General features: G+C 36.0%; 1 protein-coding gene across 2 annotated transcripts in view; it reads left to right on the top strand.

The window, feature by feature from the left end:
* CDC14B (cell division cycle 14B) overlaps positions 1 to 15150 on the top strand; it is a 46288-nt gene extending 31138 nt beyond the window's left edge. The window contains exons 9-14 of one of the 2 annotated variants that reach the window (XM_074166092.1): positions 142 to 372; positions 2157 to 2295; positions 2427 to 2580; positions 3340 to 3440; positions 11628 to 11744; positions 15111 to 15150. In XM_074166092.1, coding sequence (XP_074022193.1) covers positions 142 to 372; positions 2157 to 2295; positions 2427 to 2580; positions 3340 to 3440; positions 11628 to 11744; positions 15111 to 15150 — 782 coding nt within the window. The remainder of the gene's footprint in view (positions 1 to 141; positions 373 to 2156; positions 2296 to 2426; positions 2581 to 3339; positions 3441 to 11627; positions 11745 to 15110) is intronic. The other variant, XM_074166091.1, reaches the window with a different exon arrangement.
* Positions 15151 to 18078: the final 2928 nt, after the last annotated feature.

The raw sequence follows: 18078 nt of genomic DNA, 5'->3' as shown, positions 1-18078 counted from the left end.
TTTTCGGTTAGTCTATTTCTTTATGTTGAACACGAATTCTGTTTTGAAGTTTTTTTCATCTCTTGTTTTTGAGTCTTTGTTTATTTCTTCAGTTTGAGCCTTACCCTCTTCCTTTGTTTTTCCTTTCTTTTTTTCAAATAGGCTATCCCCACCATGCTCCAGAGGCTTATTTCCCGTACTTCAGGAAACATAAGGTCACCACTATAATACGCCTCAACAAAAAACTGTATGATGCCAAACGATTTACAGATGCCGGATTTGAGCATTTTGACCTCTTCTTTGCTGATGGAAGCACACCTAGTGATACTATAGTTAAAACATTTCTAAATATTTGTGAAAATGCTGAAGGTGTTATAGCCGTTCACTGCAAAGGTATAGTGTAAAAACAATTTATATTACAAGTGATGCTTATAGTTACAGTTCCTGAGGTATTTTGCATTATAATTCCATTATGTTTATATTATATTTACTTATTAACTTTTCTGCTAAACTGCAGCTTTTCCATACGTATTCTTTCTATGCTTCTGTTCTGCACTTCATCTTCTAAATTTTTAAGTATCCAGAAAAATCTTCCCAGCTGTTTGCAAGAATGAGGTTGAGGAAAGTGAGCTTGCTAGTACTAACAGCTTTCTGCTGGAAAGTGTTAGCACTGTCACAGGATGGTTTTGAGCAGGAATTTGAATTCCTGGCAAGGTTTATAGGTCTTTCTGAAAATACATGGTTAAATATACCAAGTCATAAACTTCTGAAAATATCAATGCAGCTTTTTGAGGAGATTCCTCATGAAGTATGAGTGTTCTTCCAGAACTACAGAAATCTTAATCTCTCAGAAATCCTTTATGCAAGCTACATTGGGCATGCTGTGAATATCTATTCCTCCAGAGCTGGTCTGCCAAGGAAAAGATTATCAGAGCATGCCCAATGCAGCTACTATAAAGACAGAATTTTCTGTGGTTCTAGAGGAACTATGTTTCACTTTCAACACCATCTTTAATAGTCTATCAGACACAAACTTTGCCTCACTAGCATTCCTGATAATGCTGTGATTGAAGGAGAATGGCCTTTCTTAACTCATTTGCCTGGGACCTGCAAAGACTGCATTTTTGTTCCTGGATCTGCCATCCATTTGCTGTGTGTTTAACAGGGTTATACTGTGAAGTTGAAGAATCGGTAAAACATCATCTTGACTGCTGGGAAGCAAATGCATACTCTTACACTCCACTGAGCTGATAAATTCAGGCATATTGCTTAATTGATTATGACTGAGTACTGAATGTCAAGGGTACAAGGCTTTGTTTTCTTTCAAATTAAGATGTTCTTTGGTATCTATCATACTAATAGTGTCTAGACTATTTTATGTTCCTCAACCTGCTCTTACTCTTGAGAAAAGAATAAAATGCTGTAGCCTGTTCTTAAAGCTCATCAAGGCATGGAAGTGTTGTGCCGGTTGTCTTACCTCTTGGGCTGTACTGAAGATTTTACACTGGTGTTGATTAGTCTCTTGTTAAATGAGAGAAGGTGGTGTGTGGTTTGGCATTTATAGCAAGTGATTGAGGAGAGAAGTTGCTTAGCTGGAGCTGTCCTCCTTTGCTTCTCATGTTTCCCAAGGTAAATAGAACTGTTTTGAGGGCCTTTGCAAAGAAGGTTGTTCCTCATTCTGGAGTACTTTTTGCGTGAGTCAGCTAGTACCCAGACTTGCTTTTTGCAAAATTTGTCTTTTTCTCGGCAACTAAATTAACAGATTAGTTAGAGGAGGGATTGGAAGAACAACTGGTTTCTGGGCAATGTATGATTGATTTGGAAGAGGTGCTTTGAGAGTTTTGGAAAAAAGCCAGATGTTTTATCCCATGCATAAAAACATTCTTATACATATTCATAGATAGATAAGTAAATAAAGATAGATAAACTTAAAGATATTTGTAAAGTCGATGGCTTTGGAAGGTTACCTCACTCAAAAAAAACATATGAATGTGTTAGCAACCTTGTGTATGGAAAAAAAATTCAAAAAGTGGATTGCACTTAGCAAGTTTGATCAGTAACAGTCTTGTTTAATAAACTCGGCAAGTACTATTTGTCCAAGTAACAACATCTGTAGCTACAGCAGATTCCAGATGAAGATGGGTATATAAAAGAAGCCATTTTTTTATCTTACACAGCTGGTCTTGGACGAACTGGCACACTTATTGCCTGTTATATTATGAAGCATTATCGGATGACAGCTGCTGAAACTATTGCCTGGATTAGAATAAATAGACCTGGTTCAGTGATTGGACCACAACAACACTTCCTGATGGAGTAAGTAGATTAACTATAAATGATTCCAAAAATAGAGCTAGATGTCTTTTTTCTTCTTTTCTTATTGTGCATTTAATAATCTTTAGTGCTAATTTGTTGTGGTTTGGGCTTTTTTTTCCATGTTATGATAGCAAACAGGCAGAACTTTGGACAGAAGGAGATATTTTCCATGCAAAGTTGAAAGGAAACCGTAAAATTGCTGTAACACGAATTCTCTCAGGAGTAGATGATATTTCAATTAACGATACAAGGAACAGGAGAATGAGCGAAAAGGACATTGAACTGGTAACCATCTGAACTTAGTGCTCTTCTAAAAATTGTTACTGCTGTTGAGAATCTCTCAGGTTCTGAAGAAACCTGTGGGTACAGTAAAACTATGTTAATCAAACTGTTTTCTGTTTGCACTTTTTGTATCAAGGGATATGGGGGGGGAAGTTATGGACAGCAAGTATGAAAAATGAAGTGCAGTACACAGGTGAAGTAGGAGCATCCTTATACTTTAATAATTAGGTAGATATTAGAACAAAAAAAGTATTTAAAATTTGCAATCAAAAACACTGTGATTTTGTTTTGGATTGTCTATTACTTCATTGTATCTGTTTAGAGGGAAGAGATGAAAGGTTTTTTGCTCTTTTTAGTTTCTAAGTAACTGCAATTTCTATAATACCTTTTGATGCTACCTTTTAAAAAAAACAGTACTGCTGTTTTAAGAAGGCAAGTGAAGGAGGAAAATGCTGTACTTGAGTGAAAATTGTACCTGAGCAAAGACTTGATAATAGGTTTCAACTGTTTTAAAGGTAGACAACATTCTGATGCATGTAATTCATGAGACCACTTAATGATTTACAGATTTAAAAGCAGCAAACAGGAAACTGGAAAAAGCAGAATTGCATTTATGCAAGTGAATTTCCTTTGATTTTACGCTGACAAACTTTCCTGCTGGGATATTTCTAACTTTAAGATTTAAGATAAGGTTAATTTTTAAATGTCTAAGTGTCTATGTTTTAATCTTGATTTATCCCTTCCCTGCCTGCACTTATCCAGTACAGTGATGAAGATGAAACAAAGTGTGTAACACAAGGTGATAAACTTCGTGCTCTGAAAAGTAGAAGACAGGCAAAAGCTTCAACTGCATCACTGTTAACGTAAGTGAGTTCCTGAATGTACAAATGCAAGAAATACTTTTATCCTTTTCTTTAAGCATACTTCCCTTTGCCTCCAAGAGTTTATTGCCAAGGCTGCTTTTACTCATTTAAAACAAGCATAAGATTCACCATTTCTCTGAAGGCTTGGTGAGTGCAAAGGAGGCAGGAGAAGTTCGTTAAAGAGCTACATCACTCAGTTTCTAGTTTCCTGCATTGTTTCAGATTCCAGTAGTCTGCACTTTACAAGCTCCCATAGTATTTCTGAATGCTTTACTTTTAGTTTAATCACAAACATTCCCTTGTCCTTCCTCTGGTAGTATAAAAATGGAAGAGTATGACTCTGTATGGTGGTGTTTGATTGGCTGAAATAAAGTATGCATTTTTGAAGTAAAGTCAGCTATCTATGAAGAGTTGAAAGAAGAATCTTTAGCTTCCTTTCACTTCCTCTTCCTTGGAGAGGAAATTTCCCTAAATCCTATGGGCTTTGGGATAACAACTGGTAGATCTGGAAGGCGGGGAGTAGCACTATTTCAGTAAATAAATTCAAAACAAGTCCATTTATCCTCAGGGAACCTTTATTTTAGACAGGTACTGGAACACCACCTGTAAAAGAAAGTTTATAATAGCGATTGCATCTGTTGTAGCTTGTAGAAGCTGTAGGTAGAAAAACTTTCTGTTTGCCCTTAAAAGAAACTACAAGAGAATGCAGGACTTGCAAGACATATCTGGATCTCATTTGGTTGCTAGGAGAGACATGGTGACCCCTAGCTGTCAGATTTTTGCAAATAACACAGCACCAGAGTCACAGACCAAAGGCAACTTGGCTTTTATTGTGCTTTCTGTAGGGGATGATGCTGCTAGCTGCTGGCCTTTTCTTTTTCTTTTTTTCTTTTGTTTTGTTTTTTTAAAGACCAAACAGTGTCATCAGTCTTTTTGAAAAAGTGACAGGTATGTAGTAAGAATGTGCTGAGTGTAAAGGAACATGTCTTTTGAAACTGTCACACATTGCTATGTATGAATTGTGCTTTTGTTTTAAAGATTCTCTTTTGTTCATGCTCATCATTTACACACGCAATCATATAAGAAACAACAGATTCAGAACAAAGCCTGTACCCAGTTGACATTAAAAAAAACCCAAAACACATCACCTCAGTTAACTCAAATAGGACAGTACAGAAACGGCTACCTTGCATGTTAATTTCTAAGGCACATAGAGCCTTAGTTTCCATTTCATAATATTTTTTCATAAAAGGTACTTTAAGTCATGTAATAAAGGTTGTGAAAGGTCTTGTTTATTGTATGTTCCGTAGAATGAATGTAGTCTGTATGATAATCTATTCAAAGCCATTGTCTTAATATGCAGAAAGCTTATCAACTATTAAAATATTACTCCATTCATGAAGCATTCTGCAACGACTGCTCTAATCAAAACTAGTTAGCTTGTCCTTCTGTAGCATTAAAGATCTAGAGCTTATAGTTGTTTTTTATAGTGTGCATAGTCACAGAGGGAGTTGGAATTTCCCTCCTCCTGTTCCCCTGAGTTACTTGTATGGTTTGCAGCTTGAAATAATTTGGTGAAAAATTAATGTATAGCTTTTTACATTCTTTGTGCTGCTATTGTTAAATGAAAATATCACTAGGAATATTTAGCTGCCTTACCAGAGTCAGAAGTCTTCCTTACTAGAAGAGGTGTCAGACTTCTTCCCTTTTAGTTCATACTGTTAAAAACAATTAATCTTGCAGCGAAATTATTTCATTTTATCTAAGCAAACAGAAAGAAGCTTCAGAATCCTCTATGGAGTTTTATTTCACAGAAAAGAAACAAAAAAAGGCAAAATAAGAGCACCAGAAGCTGGGACAATTACAGTCTTTGAGAGCTAGAGACATTTCTTACATTTAAGTTGCAAGGGATTTGTGTATAGCGTTTGTTAATGTTTATTGAATTTGGTTGTAGAAACTCTGTATGCTTTGATGAATGGATACTTCTAGCAATGTTCTGCACCTTTGGCAAAGGATTATGAATTAGCTTTTGCTACTTTGAACACAGGAAGGTAGTATACCCGATCATCTGCATCTGTACATAAATTGTTCCTACAAACTGATCTGATCTACTGTTTTAGCGTTAAAATACATGATTGTCAAGTAGGATGTATGAGTACAGGCTGATCAAATTGCGGAAGAGATGACAGCAAGTGGTCAGAGATGTACTGCCCCAGCATACACTTATTTTCAAGAGAGTAATGTAAACTTTCTTTGGAATAGATGACTATAGTGAGGATTTCAGAAAATTTGCTTTGATTCCAGCAACACATGGATAGTACATTTGGCAATTTATCATTGCATGGATTGTTACAGTCATAGAAAGTAAGAAAATGCTTGGCAAAAGTTATAGAGCAATATGCGTTTGAAGAACTTGAAACAAGCTAAAATGCACCAATAGCTTTTGCTTTTGAATTTTTGTTCATCTTTTCCTCCCCCTCCAACCCCTTTTTTAGATGGCTCCTAGCTATGCTGGTGTCTACATTGTGTAGCATTGTCATCTGGTGGATTGTATGTGGCTCCCTTCTGCCCAGCCTGCTATTCTGTCTAGATGGTTTAAGAACATAGTAACCATCAGGACCCCCTGAGAGAGAGCCACTGTGTAAGTGTCCCATTCCATTTCTCTACAATACCTCACGCTTTCTGTCTAGTATCTCATAAATGCATGTTTTCATGTCATGTTTCTTACCAGCTTTGTTGCAAGAGTAAATTTCACTGCTCTGGTTTTGTTGTATTTTTGTATATATTGTTTGGAATAATTGAGTGATTTTTATGGCTGGCTTGCAATACAAAAAAGTGCAAAGCTTTTATAATTAGGATAATTTCTAATTTTAAAGTCTTTCTTCTCTGCATGCTCCTGCAGATAAGCAAAACTATATAAGCAAAACTATGTTTGTAAAATGGAAAAAGTACTGCTTTAAAATATGATCCTATTTTTTGCGTGTTGCAAATTAAGATGTTAGTGCCAGTTTTATTTTGAAATTAATGAATTTGTGAAGAAGCTTAGTTTCCCAAAGGATGGTTTTACTCATATGAAATGCCAGGAATTAGAATTTGTTAGAAATGTCAGTAAGTCTTTGTTTTTACTAAGAGGTTATAGTATTATGTGCCATTAAGAGGCAGTTAGATGGGACTTCTTTTTTCCTTTTTAACATAACAGAAGATGAGGCAGGTTACAGTATTAGATCAAGGGTCACTTGTTTACCCAGCCAGTCTAGCTTCATCTTCTTTTGTTTTCAATTATTTTTTTATAGAGCTTTAGGAGACTACTTAAATCTCTTTTTTCTGTTACTTGAATTCAGGAGCTGAGTAAAGCATTAAAAGCATATTAGGTCCCTGAGTACAGTTTCCACTCTTTCTCCACACTGCTTTTGTCAGAGTGGCTGCAGTGACTGCTGTGCCTTGCTTCCACTTAAAAAGTGCAATGTTTTCATCAAATGGCAACTTCCATCTTTTGGCCAAAAAAAAACTTCAGCAGCACGTGGAGCTGCCAGGAAACTAGAATAGGTCAGAAAAAGTGTTTTACACCAGCGTACTAAGTAAGAAAAGGCATTCTCTCCTGGCAGAGCATTAAGCCTAGGAGATTCTGTCTTTGTTACCTTGAGCCTTGCAACTTTTTGTCCACACTTACAAAAAGCATGGAACTCTTCTGCTAAAGTAAATGACCTAATAACTAAATAATGAGAACTGGGGGACTTGTGAACAATTCAGTTACCCTATTAGCCCTAGCTGTGGTCATCTTAATCTATTCTTTTGGAGAAAAAAAAACAAAACAACCAAACCAAAGCTGAACTAAAGGTCACTTTAGCTGGTTTTTTTTTTCATTGGTACCTAACTTTGTCTAAGCAAATAGTTCAAATGAGAGGCTTGTTGTCAAAGTTTTACACTGAATGTAGCAGAATTTCTTGTCCCATGTTTTCCAGAAGTCAGGCCTCAGATTTCTAAACACAGTGTAAAAAGCTAAACTTAAAACACTGGGTAAAAAAAAAGAAAAAAATCTGTCCTTTGTTTTCCTGTACAGGAAACTGATCAGTTTCACTCAATTACCATCCTTTTTTTTCTCTTACAGTTTCTGTGTTCTGTCTAAAAACTCCCTTGCTAGAGGAAAAGGGAAAAGACTGTTTGATGTGGTAAATGTGTCATGATGCAAACAATTGGGTTACTGGTGCTGCTGCCTCGTATCCAGGATTGACAATCACGCAGTGTTGGTTTATGTCGGAGAAAACACTTAAGCTTCCCTTAAAAGTTAGACTAACATTCTCTCCATTATGCAGCTAGTGTCCCTTGTGCTTTAAGAGATCAAATGATTAATCAGTATCATTAATTTCTCTGGGCTAGCCTGGCAGTCCTTTTGGCTGGAGCCCTGTAGACTGAAAAGTATCAGTCACTTGTTGCCTATCAATGACTTGAAACAGTGGTAGAGATCTCTGGCCTGTTTTCCTAAAAAACCTGAGGTGGTGAAGGAGAAAGCAATATTGCATTTGACAGACCTTATAAAACGGATAGCCTTGGCAAGAATAAAATGCCCACCGCAGGTCAGAGGAGACATACTCCTGTGTAACCTCTCTTCCCCTCATCCCTTCTTAGGATAATGTAATCATTTTTCTTTTAAAAAAGCTCGTTATGAGGATTGATTTCTCTCCTTGCTGGCATTTCAAGTTTTTTGGATTTTGTCTTGGGTTGTGGGATTTGGGCTTTTGTGTCCTGATGGTGTACCTAAATGGTGAAAAAAAGTTGTGAACTATTGAAAAGATGGTGCTACTGACCCCAAACACTGTTCCATTTAAGCAGGTTTTGATTTGTTTAAAGGCCAATGTATTAGCTTGAATAAGAAAGTAGTATATAAACTAGTGTGGTGTTTGGGGATTATACTAGGTTCAAAACTGCCAAGTGATGAGTCCATTACAGATTAATTGAAGATGAAAAATTCTTATGATATACAGATTACCAGTTTTAGTAGCCTACAGCATCGTGTACCCTGTGTTCAGGAAACATTCTGCTTTTTCTTAAAAAGAAAAAACATCATATTTAATTGAGTTGAAAAACCTTGGCATACATCGGATGCTCCTTCTGCTGGTTTTTCTGGAAGTTGGTTGTTGTCACGTACAACATAACATGCTATTTTACATGAACAGTTACAAAGCATTAAGGTAGGTGTCCTGAGGATCTTACCCTTCTCCAATGTAGTTTGGGATTTTATATTTTGGTGCTGAGATTTTGAGAGGATTTCCTCTATACTGTGGCCTCATTATAAAACCTATCAATTACACCTGCTATCAAGTGAGGCTGCTAGCCTAATTGTGTTAAATCAAAATTCCATACATTGAAGATAGTTCCTTCTCTTACCTTAAACATGCATGCAGTAGCATTCTAATAAAAGTTCTGCTAGCACTGTTACTGCTCCTAAGATGACAGTTGTTGGGCCCAAAGGCAGCTCCGGGTGTTTAGTTGTAACACCATGTCAGATGATTGTGTAAATGGAACCTTGTCTGTTTTCCTTGAGATGCTATCAGCCTTGGAAGTCTAGAATTTTAGTCTGATTTAAACGTTATCTGTTCATTCAGCAAACATTTTGTTCACAGGGATTTCAAATAATCTTTATTCCTGGGTAGCAGTGTGAAGTTGTATATTGCTGAGATGTAAAAATTACATATCTACTGAAGAGCAGATGGTATTATATGTTCTACCATGCTCAGAGCTGGCTCTGATCACCCATAAGCCAGGTCCTTTTCTCCCCACCCTTTGGTAGATACAGCAGTTTTAAGAGGATGATGTTGTGATTGGATTGGTTTTAAGGTGCAATTATATGTAGTGACTATTTTTTGTGAGTCACATTCCCATTTAAAGCCTCTTTTTTGTTTGTTTGTTTTGAACTGATAAAATGAAATTCTGTGGGATGTAAGGACTTACCTATGATACGTTATAAAGATGAAGTGTTTGTGCAAGATGATATCTTAACCCTTCACGGTGTTTCCATTCATACTAGCTAAGTATACAAGTCTAAGCCATGTATACTGACCTGTTTTCTGAACTTTTGATGTCTGGAAAGAATGGGCACCTATAAGAGAAAGATTATAACCGCTAGATAACTTTCAAATAACTTGCTTTCTTTATATGTACATTCTATACATTTCCTGCAGAGAGACACTGGATGTATATATATAAGGAGAAAACATGATTTTTCCATATTTCTGTCTGCATGAGCACTAATAAACCAGCATGTGCCACGATTTGGTCATGCTTACATTTCAGTGACTAAATGTTATGAGGTTAAGCCAGTTTTGTACTTTCAATTCAGTCCTGGAAATTGCTAATCACACAGATAAAAGGTACAATACAGGTCTTTTTTTCACCACTGGTGTCATTTTTGGAGCTTAGTTGAAAGTGCAGTAGCCCAGATGTGTTTATGCTGTATGACAACTGTGGCACTGAAAAGAGAATTTTAAGTTTTAATACTAGAACACAATAGAAATTATAAAGTGAACTTCTAGGTTTTGAACCTTTTCAGTTTGGGCATGCAAGGAGAACAAGTTTCTATTAGAAGAATTTGTGTTGTCTACAGAAGCATGATATGATGTTGAAGGTATCTAGTTTCTGTTTTCAGCCTCTTGAATAACTGATTCCTCAAAAAAGCGACTTTGGATGTGTTGTGTTCACAGTACAATTTGCTTTGCATTTTGATAGTACTTGCCATTACAATCTTGTATCTTATCTCAGAGGAAGAGAAGACTCTTTGGTTTGGACTTTTGCGAATGAAGTGATGAGAATTTGCAAGTCTGAAATGTTCACAGAGATTTGTTCAATTAGAAATTTGAAATACTGGAACTTTGTGGTTCTGTAGTCATCTGTTTGGTAAACAATCTAGAAGTATGTGGTAAATAAGGGTGCTGATCAGTTTTACTGCTGTACAGAATTTATTTTAGATGAAATTGTGTAATCTCCAAAGCATATCCTAATTCTGTTATCAAACCCATATAAAACAGTGAAAGTATAGAATTTTTTTTCTATTTCTGTTTTTGGTGAATATGTTATATATGAAAATACTTATATTTTCTCATATGTTTTTCTGTCCACTTTTGCTCCAAAAGTTACATTTCATGTTCATATCTAGGATTCCTTGAAAACAGTTTCTTCAGAGTATTAATCATCCGGACTGCAGTTTATACAACTTAATGAAGGTTTTGATTTCCAGTCAATGGAGGGGGAAGACAGTAATTTACTCTTAGCCTGAATATCTAAAATGATGCATAGTTTTATAGTTGGAAACTTGCACAGATGCAATGACTGGGGAACAGACAAGTAAAATGATGCACTGAATAGATATCTGTGGACTCCATTGGCCAGTTGCCACTTTTTATCTCCATAGTATCATAATTTCACTACAAGTATTTAGGAATACAGAAGACATGGTTTCCCTATGAACCAGTTGTCTCGTGGCTAGAAATAGTTTGCATTTCACAATCTGGAATTCTATTGTTATTGATGTAAGCAACAGTAGGATTTATCTACGTGTTTAGGAGATAGTCAATATATCACTCTAGAGTCTTCCAGAGAAGCGGTTAAGCACAACCAGCATGTAAAGCTGAGTTTTCAGTGTGGTGTAGTAATTCCTTGTAAGCACAAAATGCCAACGTATGCAATGATTTTCCTACTGTATTTGAAGGGAATATCTCACAGTTAATTGCAGGAGATTTAGACTTTGACCCTCACAAATTGAATTACTTGGGTTTGTTTCTGAATTCCTTTCCGTGTCAGTCTGGAAAATAATGTATGTTTTTGTTGCATACTTCATATTTTATCTTTTTTTTTGTTTTGTTGCATTAATTTAAAATACAATTTCTTAGCTTTTCATCTTCCAAAAACCTAGCAGGAAATTCAAAACCATTAATTTAATCCATTCATTGAAAGCAAAGAAACGAAAACCAAACAACAAACCGAGCTGCTATGCCCCTAATAAAACAACTTGCATTACCATAATTAAAACAAAGATGTTATAAGGAGAAGGATGTGCTTCAGGCAGAACAATTTGCTTTTCAGAATGAGTTGTGAAAAGCCAGCTGATACTTGTTAGCTCAGCTGCAACCTCTTTTCAGTTCTCCTAGAAACTTTCAGGTTATATAATCTTTCTTTTTTTCCTGCTCTTTTCAGAGTAATTCTGCAGTCCAGTGTTCAGAAAAATAAAACCTCTGAACCTAGCATTTCTGACAGTACAGACATTACTAAAAGAACTACCAGGTCTGCTGCAAGAAAAAACAGTTTAAAAAGGTGAGAGTTACCCTCTTTACAGATCCAGTAACTGTTCTCTAGGATATACATTCAGCTGGCATATCCATTGCTGACAGGAGCTTTTGCCACAGTTCAACTTCTCCTCCAAGCAATGGGAAATGAGAAACGATTTTATGGTTTATGTCATGTACTGAGAATATCTGGAACCTTAAATCTTAAGTCATTTGTTCATGTTGCTTGGTCTTTCAAGTTTGAGAATTTTATATTGTAATTCCTAATGTGGGTCAGAATTACTGAAAGTAAGGGATTTTGGTGACAAAAAAGCGCCTTTCTTTACCAAACCTAAGTAAGAAGTGGAAAAGTTGTTCACAGTATTAAGTCAATTATCAGTCAGTACATGAAGTCAAAACTAAGAGGAATTTGGTGGATAACTAAAATGCAGTAGTAGTGGAGAGGTGAAGTGGATAAAATGCATGTGTATGCTGTTATGAGATTTTGTGCTGAGAGTATGACTGATAATCTGAACTCAACGTGTTTGGTAAAGCTTAATGAAATTTTAAATTCAGATGGATTTATAGAAGACTGAAATTGCCTTTTGGCCCAGAAGCACATGGCCACACTACTAGTATATTTCTTTGTGTGTGCAGCTGTGGCAGCTCTCCAGGTCATTATCAAAGATGAGCCTGGGAGTCTGGCTTAATATAATTTCCAAGCAATTCCCAGTGCTTAAAAATGACCAGAATTTGTCTTGTGCTTATAGTGAAAACCTTTTGAATGGGTCTGTCAGGTGCCGAAGAGACTTATTTTGTTGAGGAGAGTAAAAGGTGGCAAATAACATTAGTAGTTATTGAGCTTGATTTATAAATATTGCTGAAAATTCCATGTTCTTGTGCAGCTTTTTCCCCACAGAGCTTTTCTTCCCCCTTGAAGGTAACAGAAATACAAAAAATTCACTCTGTCAGGCAACAGAAATAGTCATTAATAGTAGACTGCAGTAAATTCTAGTCAGAGAATTTTTAGCAGTGGCTACATGGCTATATGTTTTAGTTCACATAACAGTATGTTAAAAAATAATCACTTTTTCCTGGAATGCAGATTTTACTAAAAATCTGAAGTATTTCTCAAGGTTTTGGTGTTTGGTTGGTTGGGTTTTTCCTCCATTTTGCATCATTTTCACCATGTCAGTTTGGGTCCAAACAGACTGATGGAATTCTGCCTGCTGTTTTTATTCTTCACGCCTCTCCCAGTTTTAAGCTCCTTGAAACTCTTGGTAGCTATACATGCACATGCATAATTGAACAGAGATTTTCAGTTTCTGGAAAACACACCCCCAAGTTGACCTTTGTGTTGTGTGAGATGAGAATATCTATCCTTAGGTAGGTAGGAATCAACATCCCTAAAATAGAGTTCATAGAAGATTTCAGTTATTTTGAAAGAAATCCTTTAGGTGTATTGCCAGATTTATGACTGTGTGGACCAAAGAGCAGATTGACTTCAAACTTCATAAAGTACTTATATTTTAATGGATTTTCTAAAACTTCTACCCCAAATATTTCATTCCACATACAGGTTATTTTCTAATGACTTTTGAGGTCAAAATATTTCAGTGACTTTATGCTTGGATCCCATAATCAAATTTGTCCTAAATAGTTATGTTGCAGTTCTGGAGTTCTTAAATACCTTGTCATCTGAGAGGGCTAATTGGGTGCTGGTCCCTCTAGAGGGTTACTTCAGTCTGACTGTGCAATTTCATGGAATTAGAATGCAGTACTTTGTTGTTAATCTTGTAGGTGTCCTTTTATTTTTCCTGTAGCATTTGGCAAACCCTCACTCATTTATTTTTTGAGCATCCCTTTTTTTTTTTTCATCTAAGTGTATTTAATTTCTTTAAGTCTGTGCAGTTTGCATTACCTCATAGTGCTCAAATTGATTCACCTATTCAAGATCAAGTAGATTGCAGAGTAGAGGAGAATAATTATTATTCCACAATTGGGATCATGCCCTAACCAACATCTGTGTTTGTCAAGACCTTGTTGCCTTCTTTGAACTTCCAATGTTACTGTGTACCCTTATTCTTTCATTTTCTTGTCATTTCTGTCTTCTGGTCCAACACAAACATCTTGCAGTATTTTTACATTAATATCATTTGTTGATGCTTTATGTTGTTTTAGTCAATTCTTACTGTAGATGAATCAAATTTGTGACCATCCTAACACAATATAATCTGCAGAGCTGGGTAATTCATTTGCCATTTCGTCCTTCAGACTGTTGGGCATACTATCATGGAATGCCACCGGAATGATTTTTCAGCCAAAACAGCCACTTACAGCTAAAACACTCTGTTCTGGCTTTGCAAAGAGAATTTAGGTAATTTCAATCCTGTTCACAACATTCGCTGAATTTCCTTTGCAGAACATCTCTAGATGTCAGCTGCCATCTATGAAAGACCAGTACTGGTGGACATAACACGTTATATCTTGTGATTGAAATGGCACTGTTGTTGAACTGCAGGAAATCACATTACTAGAGCATTATCCACAGTGTTTTTCTGTGGATGCCTTTATTTCTACACCTAAGATGTCCTTGTAAATTTGCCACTTACCAAGAAGTTCATCTTTATATTTTAACAAGGTGCATCCACATACACATACATACTGAATTATAGTAAGACTGAAACGCAACAGTCTTTTCCGTGTTACCACACATCACAGAATTAGGATTATGTATATAGTAAATAATTAATTAGAAATTAAATCCTGAGAGGTGAAAGAATTTTGGTAGGTCAAGGTGCTTAAGGGAATGCAGCTCAAGTTTATTACATAATAATAATTGGGAGTATGTGAGGAAATGTATGAAAAATGTATTGTATAGATTCCTTTACTGCTTTTAAACCAAAAGGTATATCACAAAAACTAACGAAGAGGAATATGCTTCAAAAATCATATGCTTTTGCTTTGCTGGGACTTGTAAAGCAGCCTTCTGCACCCTTGTTCAAACACTGATAACTACCTGCAGCATTTCGGAGCTTATCTATATGTGATCTAAATATAGCTTTAAAAAAAATAATGTTTCTTTACTATTCTTTCTACTTTTCCTACAGTCTGATACCTCAGAGAGAGAGAAAGAAAAGGAATGCTTTACAGCAAATGCCCTTAATGAAATTATGGTACTTTCAATCCTCTGTTGCTTTTCTGTATGGAATGCCTCCTTTCTTCATACTGTCTGTGATCAGACCTGCGTATGCTTTCTCTACAACCAGTATTGCTATGTTTTTAAATGCAGTGACTTTTATCTTCTGTTTCTTTCTTTGAAGTATTGTTTGCTCATTTTACCTTGCCAGAAATGTTTCCTTGAAATACATTGAGTACATATTTAACTTTCTTCCTCAAATATGTTTTGTTTCAGCAGCCAGTCCGTCTCAAGGACTAGAACAGTATTGCGTTAAATTTCAGATAAGCAACCAGCGTTAAAGAGGATATTCAGGAGTGAAGGGGATGTGACCTCTAGAGGGAACTTGATGCTATTCAAGGAAGATTACTATGGCTCCATTCTTCAGTAAAAGTGAAACAGAAGAATCTCTTCCCTACTTGTAGAATAAAATGAATGTCAACATACTTGGTAGACATTTTCCTAATGTGCTAACACTTCCCCAAACAAAACCAACAAAATCTGTGTACATTTAGACTCAGGCATAAAAAATTATGCTCTCTATTATAAAGAGGGTTTGCTAGTATGTATGATGCATGTGTATAAATTGTGATGGCAATCATTTAGTTGCTGACCACCAGAAATGAAAAGATTGTGGGAGCTTTTAAGTATACAAATCTGTGTTGTTCATTCAGACTGGTCTCAAGTCCCCACTTGAGACTGAAAATCAACCACAAAAGCATTTTTCCTATAGTATTGATACTCTCCTGTGTTAATTGGTTATTCTTTATTATTTTGTATGAAGTTTTTTATGAAGCTGCATATTGAGTACACAAAGTAAATATTGTCCACCAAAGAGTGCTTTATTTTCAAAGGTTGTGTGGTTTGATTATTTTGAAAAAGCTAACTATAAGTAATTGTTTCTGATAGTAATAGGTTTTCAGTTGTTCACAGACAATGGCTCTTTTAACTAGTTGTAAGTGCTTTAAACCTGGTATGATTTTAAAGGGGAGGAAAAACAGCGTACCATTTAAAGCAGTGTTGTCATATTGAAATATCATTACTGTTTCTTCTCTTATCTTCAGGTCTTTTAGGTAACTTTAGATTAACATATCTAAAAGGCTGGATTTTTTCCCGGGTCTTATCAGTACACTTAACATGTGGGTGTCACTGTTTTTTAGCTTTGAGACATTTAATGAGTGCAGCACACAAAAAAGGGAAAATAAGGTTGCTGTTCGCTGAGATTAGTAGTGGAACCCAGGGGTGGGTATAGCTTTTAACATCTAATTAGCACTTTAAAAACTACAGCTTACCTCTGTAAAAAGCAGTGTAATTTTTAGAGGAATCTGAGATCTGAAATTTTCATCTACTACAAAGCATTTTTTCCCCACCGCTTTTCACATTATGAAATCTCAAAGCTGACTTTGCAGTGATGTACCCTTCTCTGCCAACTGAAGTTTATAGCTGCATACCTTTCAGATGAGGACTGTTACCACATAGCCTTAAATATGATAGTTATCTGTTGATTTAGTGACTCTTACAGTAGAAAGTAGAAGAACTTGAGAGATCTGAAATGTTAGCAATGGAATGACTGAAGTCTTTAAAGATACAGATTACTTCTGCAAGGATGGGAGAATTTTCTTTTTATGAATGTAAATGGGAAGGTTCAGTGACTTGTTTCAATCTACATCCTTTTAAATTAAAATTAAGCTTTCTGTTAGGCTGGTGATTTTTGAATGCCAGTATGGATAACCACACATTAGCCTGAAAACACTTTCTGGCAAGAGCATCATGATTCGGATGGGCAGTAGGATGTGAAGTGTAAGCTTACAGTTAGCATCCATGAGTTTGGATTGTCAAAATTTGCAAATATGAATACAAAGAAAATAGAAGAGGCTTGTATGGTGCAAAATAAAGGACTATTGAGGCTCAGACCCCAAATACTTTTTGTTTTCCTCTTAACCTTCACCCTCACCACCATTTTTTTCTAGGTGAAAAAGCATCTAAAAGAGGGACAGAATTCATCCTGATACAGTGATTAAAATTTCCTGTCTTCTTTTGGTTTTGTTTTTTGTTTAAGCCACTTGCCCAAAAGCTGAAGTACAGGTAACCACAATAGTAGGTCTATTGTGCAAATACGAATCTGTGTTTATTTTTGAAGAAAATTCTTATCTTGGAAGCAGAAGGGATGCAACTAGTGAGGTTGTTGTCCAAAAAGCACATTCGTTGTCCGGTGTCCAATGAACCAGTTCTGACACACAGGGGAGATACTGCTTTTTATTCAGGCCTGGGTGCTCGGTGGATTTCCACAAATCAAGCATACCCCATGCTGGTTTCCTTGTTATATTTATAAACAAAAGTCACAAGGTAGTACATGCCCAGTTACAATGACTGGTTAGTAATTTATATACAATTATAGTATCTGCTGTGTCATTCTCTTCAGTCACTTTGCCTGCATGGAGGAAGGGTTTTCACCTGGGTCTTTTTGACATCTCTGTGTGTGTTTTAGTATTATAACGAAGACAGTTCAGTTAAGAGCGCCTGGACTTGGTTTTTCACTGCCAAATTGCCATTGTTTGTAGAAAGATCTTGATTAGATGTTCATTTAAGGTCTTAAGTGTCCCCCAAAGACCAAATAATTAGGCTATAGATGTTCCTTCAAACAATTCACTTTGATCCACTCCTTAGCAACTATCTCCAATCATCCTTAACTATAAAGTCAGTACATAAAAGCTTGATTAACCACAGAGCCCTCGTTAACTTTAAATTCGATGACAGATTTCAAGGTGAGAGGGTAAGAGCCAAAGCAAGAAAGATGTAGTAATATTTATTGTGTTTGGCTTTGCCCTTCTCTCAGCTGAGCTTCCTCTTTTAGTGTCTTTGTTTTTAACCTAAAAAGGATCAGTCTATTTCACACTCCTTCCAAATTCCAAATTGGAATTTGCCTTTTTACAGTAACCAGCAGAGCCATTAGCACTTTCATGTTCATCAGAAGTAAATTTGCATAAAACAAATGCACAAACACACAATAGCAACTCTAGCTAAACCAAAACTGCATGTTTGGCGTCAATGTGTTTCAGGATACCCCTTCTTAGTAAGAAACACATAGATGTCATTGAACTCTCCAAACAGCCTTACATGGAAAATTAGCTCATTACCTCATTGTGTCCCATCTAATTGCATTGCTTAGTTTGTTCTTCTGAATTTTTAGTACTTTGTCTAGCTT

This window comes from Numenius arquata, chromosome Z (genome assembly GCF_964106895.1).
Source record: "Numenius arquata chromosome Z, bNumArq3.hap1.1, whole genome shotgun sequence".
NCBI classification, from domain to species: Eukaryota; Metazoa; Chordata; class Aves; order Charadriiformes; family Scolopacidae; genus Numenius; species Numenius arquata.
The sequence above is the reverse complement of the archived record's forward strand: the minus strand, read 5'-3'. Positions and strand labels throughout refer to the sequence as shown.